Here is a 5,309-nt window from a genome sequence, read left to right as displayed (position 1 = left end):
TGGCAGTTGGAACTTCTTGTAGGGAGGGATCTCCCAAGACAAAGAGGACTCCTACTAAAGCATCCGTATCTACAGATAAAGATGGTTTATCTCTTATTCCAACCAACTTCCGCAAGAATCGTGGGAGGAGGATAGACCCCTAACAGATGGGAGCACTCCACTATAAATATAGATTTGATCCCTCCAGATGGGGACACCTCTTTTACTCTCCAAACTATTCCTTAAGCTCACTTATCATGAATTCTTGCACTTTTTACCAACTTTATTTACCATATCTCGATTTTCATTATTTATTTTATCTCGAATCAAATATTAACTTGGACATTAGAGTGTTAATATCTGTTTTGCAAGTTCTCCCTTCAGAATTGACATTCGTTGCAACTTAAGCTTTGAATAATAGTTCATATTCATTAGCCTCATACATTTTTTTGAACGAATCAAGTATAAAACATTGCATTTGCACTCAAGATGTTGACTTGATCTACTCAAACATAAGATCATACAGAAAGGAAGGTTGAATTGTGCTTGTCATTTAAAAAAATAACTGAAAATCGAAATAAAAGCATTTTTGCAGACTTATTTGATTTCTAAATGTACTATGACAACATTAATTTTGAAAATAAATTCTTAAATAATGATATTTTTTTAATGCCAAAAGCTCAGTGTGCGACTTTTTCTAGTTTCGGGAGACTCCTTGAGAAACGTGAACCGTTGGATGTGGTGTGTTCAACTCCCTCTAGATCTCATCGACGGATTAACACTAAATGGCGTCCAAAGAATCACCGACAACCGTAGATTTATAACTGCAGAGATCGGGTCGGGCGAACCCGCGCTCCGCACGAATTTTTACCCGCTTAGCTTTAGTTATTTTGGCTTCTCTGACGGCGTCGTGTCGTAACCCCACTCTTCCTTTTATTTACCCGTTACTGTCTGTTTCTTTATTTCACACATTTTTATTTCTACTTCTACCGAACCAGAGAATTCTTCCGCTCCCCTCTGCGCGCAGTCTCTCTTTAGGGTAACTCTCATTCTCTCCCTCTCTCTCACGACCGGTTCTATGGTTCAATCTGACTGGTGAGAACTCTTGAAACAATTCGTTATTTTCTAATTTTGTTGCAGGTTTGGCGGATCGAAAGTGTGGCGGATTGAGATTCGAGTTTTTCATTTTGTGGTACGAGGTTCCGTTTCATCTCAGATTTGTTTTACTCATGTGTAGTTTGTGTTTCTGAGCTTTTAAGTGATGATTTCGGTTTTGATTTTTCCCGTGTGTGGACTTTCACTCTTGAGATGCGTGTGATTTAGAGTATTCGAGATTCGCAACATTCGGACTACGGATTCTGTTGTTCGATCGCGGGCCTGACCTTGTGGTTTTCCTGGATTGTCATTGCTTTTCGCGTGTTTAATTTTTTTTCATATTTTTTGCTGTTAAGTGTTAGGTAAAAATCAGTGGTCATTTACTGAAATGAAGCGCCATGAGTATATAAAGTGAATGGTTTGTTAAAATTCAACGAAATCCTTTATTTCAGCAATTTTTATAAGATCCGTGCATTTCAGCAATGAAGCGCCATGAGTACATAAAACAGGACTCCCTTATTGGAATAGAAGATTAAAATGAAATAAGATGTTTAGTCGGGAGTTGGGTGAATTGGTTACCTTTTGTATTAAGCATACAAAATTTTTTGGTATAGATGCTAATTAAGAATAGACCTATTATCTTACTTCCAGTATATTTTTGTTTGCACCTGTCGTGTGGCAGCCTTGAGCTCACTCTTTTCCTGCACGGTTAGGTTTTTCTGAATTTTTGTTTGGATATTAATACCTCTTGTCGGTAGTTGTAAACCAACAACATTTTTCATTTCAATGATAATGTTGATGGACAATGTGTACCCCAAAAATTAATGTCTCGTGGTCATTTTCTATGCCAATTTGAAGAATATTGTGCCTTTACCCTATGTTTTTGATGATCATGCTTTTAGGGAAGGGGTGGGGAGACGGAAGGGAAGGATTGGTGGACCTTGGCCTAGGGGAGGGTTACTGGCCACCCCTTTGTGTTGTTTGCCATCCCAAGGCAAGGACTTATATGACCCCCATCCTTTTTTTCACCCCATTGTTTCTTTTCTGGGTGTTATGAAATAGAAACGAAAGGAAATCAGGCTCTGTTCTGTTTTACAACTAATCTATCTAACTGCCTTTTTAGTGTTTCCTGGAGGGATTTCCTTGTCCATCTTCTTTGTGTTCCCCTCGACCTAACCTTCCTACCAAATAAAAGGAGGAATACTCCCTTAGGTTATTCCATTGCTTTTATCTGAATGGTTTTAAGCTATCATGGATTCAGATATTTGGCAACTACTTCAGCAATCCTTTTTACCATCTTCTGGAAAGTGGAGTCATAACAGAATGAACTTTTTTTGTATTTGAGACTGATAACTTATTGAGTAATGAAAAACATGATTGATTTTGTATACCAACACAACCAAAAACCTGCACTCACTTTTGGTTTGATCATATTTATTATCTGATACACTGTTTTCTTATGCTGTAATGGGTCTCCTGATTACCTAAATAGTGGCATGAGTATGACTAAATAGAGTGCAGCGTTAATTGCAGGAATTGTAGGCTTCTGCCTAGAAGTTAAATGGCTGGTAGGATTCCTCATCCCACTTTGAAAGGACCCAACGTAGTGAAGGAGATCATAATTGGAATTACACTTGGCATTGCTGCGGGAAGCGTATGGAAGATGCATCATTGGAATGAGCAGCGAAAAGTCCGGGCATTCTATGATTTGTTGGACAAAGGTGAAATCACCGTGGTAGCTGCTGAAGAATAAATATCCTGTAATTTTCCCAATTGTTTATGCGCATTTTGATACAATGATGATTGGCTTCCCCATCAGTTGGCTCTTGAATTGGACATGAGCTCATTAGTCTGGATTTTCAATGGAATAAGTTGTATGGGATTTCCCTTGTCACTTGACACTTATGCAAATACTTCTTTTCTTTAACACTTTCTTTTGGGCCGTTTTGGCTGCAACTCTTGGATTTTATTTTATATCTTATGTTGGACGCTCGTGTGCCCTACTTTTGTTTTCGTGTATCATTTCACAACGCAATATCTACCTGACCCAGCAATACTAGCTTATATTTACTCCATTTCGTTTGATGAAGCACTGAATATCTGTTCCGACAATTTTGCATTATTAAATAGCTTCATTATTGATCTAATTTTGTTGAACCCGGAGGAGGTATCTTACCTTTTGCGAAACAAAATTCCTGTTGTGTGTTTCAGGATGACTTGTATCCGGTAATTCTTTCTTGTTATGCCAGTAAAAGGGATTCTTTGTGTCCCAACTCTTGGGTAAATTTTCATTCTACTTTGGGGCTTCCAATTACAGACCAAGACGAAAGTTCTGTGTGTTACCATTCATGGTCTGACTCTCTTCATTTTCAGGTACACTCAGATCCCACAATTTCATCTCCCCAAGAATTTGCTTCTTCTGTCTTGGTATTAGTGGGTTTTCTTGCATTCAAATTTTGTGACAGAAGACAAAATTCATCAGAAAGCTAAGGACCAAAAGAGAAGGAATAATGTCTGTAGAAGTGGTGATTGAGGCTGATTAACAACTAGGCAAGTTTTTCACTACCTCTTATGCACCCAATAATGTGTTTTCATACCCAAGAGTAAATGAGTATTTCCACTACTCTTTATCTGACAATCCTAACTATTGTAGGCATCAGCAAGAATAATTATAAATAAAAAGTGATCGGAACGGGAGAAGATCAAATGAAAATAAACCTCCATTGTTATGGACAAGAGGAGTCTATCAGCATTTTTATTAACAATTTTGTGTAATGAATAACAATGAATCGAGCTTATGCCTGGATGCCACTGCCAGCCATGGTGTGTGTCGGCTACCATTTGCCAGGATCACTCTCATTACGTCTGCAGCATCTGTCACGATTTCAGGTGAAAATGCGACATTAAAAAACAACCGTTCGATGGGAAGATCAAGTGAAGGCCGTCCGATCGAGGGCATGAATGAAATTGGGGAAAATCCCAATTTGGGGGTCCTAAACGATGTCGTTCCAACGCAATTAGGGCGCGATTCTGAAGCGGAGTAAATTGGGATAATTGGGGGAGCTCCTTATTCCGGATTTGGTCAGGTAATAGACACGTGTACGGCCGGGAGAAAGTGAGCCGTTGCTATAGCTACTGTCGTCCTATTTTTGAAACCGCAGACACGCTAAGCCGCGAACCAATTAGAGTCTGAGGAAGGACGAAGCTCTACTGCAAGCTGCCATCTTTTTGTTCCAGTTGACAGACTTTTCTTTTCCTTACACTTTTGTCTAGCATTGTAATCTTCAGTTTTTAAGGGAGAATTGAATGTAAGGAGAGCATTATTGATTTATGAAAAGTTCTGTTTTCCTCTCATCTCTGTTCTCTGTTCTTTTCCCACCCCCATTCTTTAGCTTCAATCGCATTTTAGTTTCAGTTTGTTACATTTGGCCTCAGAGCCACAGAATCCTTGGACCTTAAAAAGATAAAAACATCACACAAAAAAAAATATGGCTGACGGAACACGATTGAAGGAACTACAAGAAGCACAGAAAAAGGCAGACATCATGTTCTTAGATGAAAGAGCAAAAAGGGAAGCTAGTGTGGATGAACTCCACGGACGAATGGACCAGATGATTGAAGCACATGAAGGCCTTCAAGCCACAGTGCTGAACATGGAACATAATCTGTTGGGTATCCAACAGCAACTACAAGGCATGGCGGAACAGATGCAACAGTACAACAAAAACAAATCTATATTAGGTGAAGGACTGACTGCTTCCTTGGATAAGGGCTCTAACTTTAGAATCACACCACAAAGCATTATAAGACAAGAAGGAGTCAGTAACAACAGACAGGAAACTGGGGGAAACCAAGGTTCGGGGACATACAATATCCTGAACAGGTTGGAGTTTCCGCATTTTGATGGGGATAATGCTAGGAGTTGGATAAGGAGATGCTCGAGGTATTTTCAGCTGATACCGATACCTGAGGATCAGAGGGTACCTATGGCTTCTATCTACCTGCAAGGGAGAGCAGAACTTTGGTACCAAGGTTATGTGGAGAAGAAGGAGTTTAGGTCGTGGGATGACTTTGTGGTTAATGTGTTAGGGAGGTTTGAGGCACTTAACTATGCCAAGGTGACCACTGAATTTAATAAGCTGCATCATGAAACTACAGTGGATGCTTACCTCGAGAGATTTGAGGAACTAAAGGATCAAATGGTTATATTCAACAGGAATTTAGATGAAGAATTC

At 39.4% G+C, this 5,309-nt stretch overlaps 1 protein-coding gene across 3 annotated transcripts; it reads left to right on the top strand.

Annotated features, from left to right (window-relative positions):
• The first annotated feature begins 874 nt into the window (after nucleotides 1-874).
• On the top strand, nucleotides 875-3,062 carry LOC105155782 (cytochrome c oxidase subunit 5C-2). 3 transcript variants are annotated; one of them, XM_011071733.3, is made up of 4 exons: nucleotides 875-1,018; nucleotides 1,120-1,171; nucleotides 1,977-2,068; nucleotides 2,608-3,062. In XM_011071733.3, the coding sequence occupies exon 4, from the start codon at nucleotides 2,636-2,638 to the stop codon at nucleotides 2,825-2,827; it is 192 nt and encodes a 63-aa protein (XP_011070035.1). In that variant the 5' UTR covers nucleotides 875-1,018; nucleotides 1,120-1,171; nucleotides 1,977-2,068; nucleotides 2,608-2,635; the 3' UTR covers nucleotides 2,828-3,062. The 3 variants fall into 3 exon arrangements, with proteins under 3 accessions (XP_011070035.1, XP_011070034.1, XP_011070033.1); XM_011071732.3 differs by lacking the exon at nucleotides 1,977-2,068 and having other exon boundaries at nucleotides 2,596-3,062; XM_011071731.3 differs by lacking the exon at nucleotides 1,977-2,068 and having other exon boundaries at nucleotides 881-1,018.
• Nucleotides 3,063-5,309: the final 2,247 nt, after the last annotated feature.

The sequence above is a fragment of the Sesamum indicum genome, linkage group LG2 (genome assembly GCF_026168435.1).
Source record: "Sesamum indicum cultivar Baizhima isolate 11 linkage group LG2, ASM2616843v1, whole genome shotgun sequence".
NCBI classification, from domain to species: Eukaryota; Viridiplantae; Streptophyta; class Magnoliopsida; order Lamiales; family Pedaliaceae; genus Sesamum; species Sesamum indicum.
Note: the sequence above shows the minus strand (reverse complement) of the source record. Positions and strands in the feature narration are given on the sequence as shown.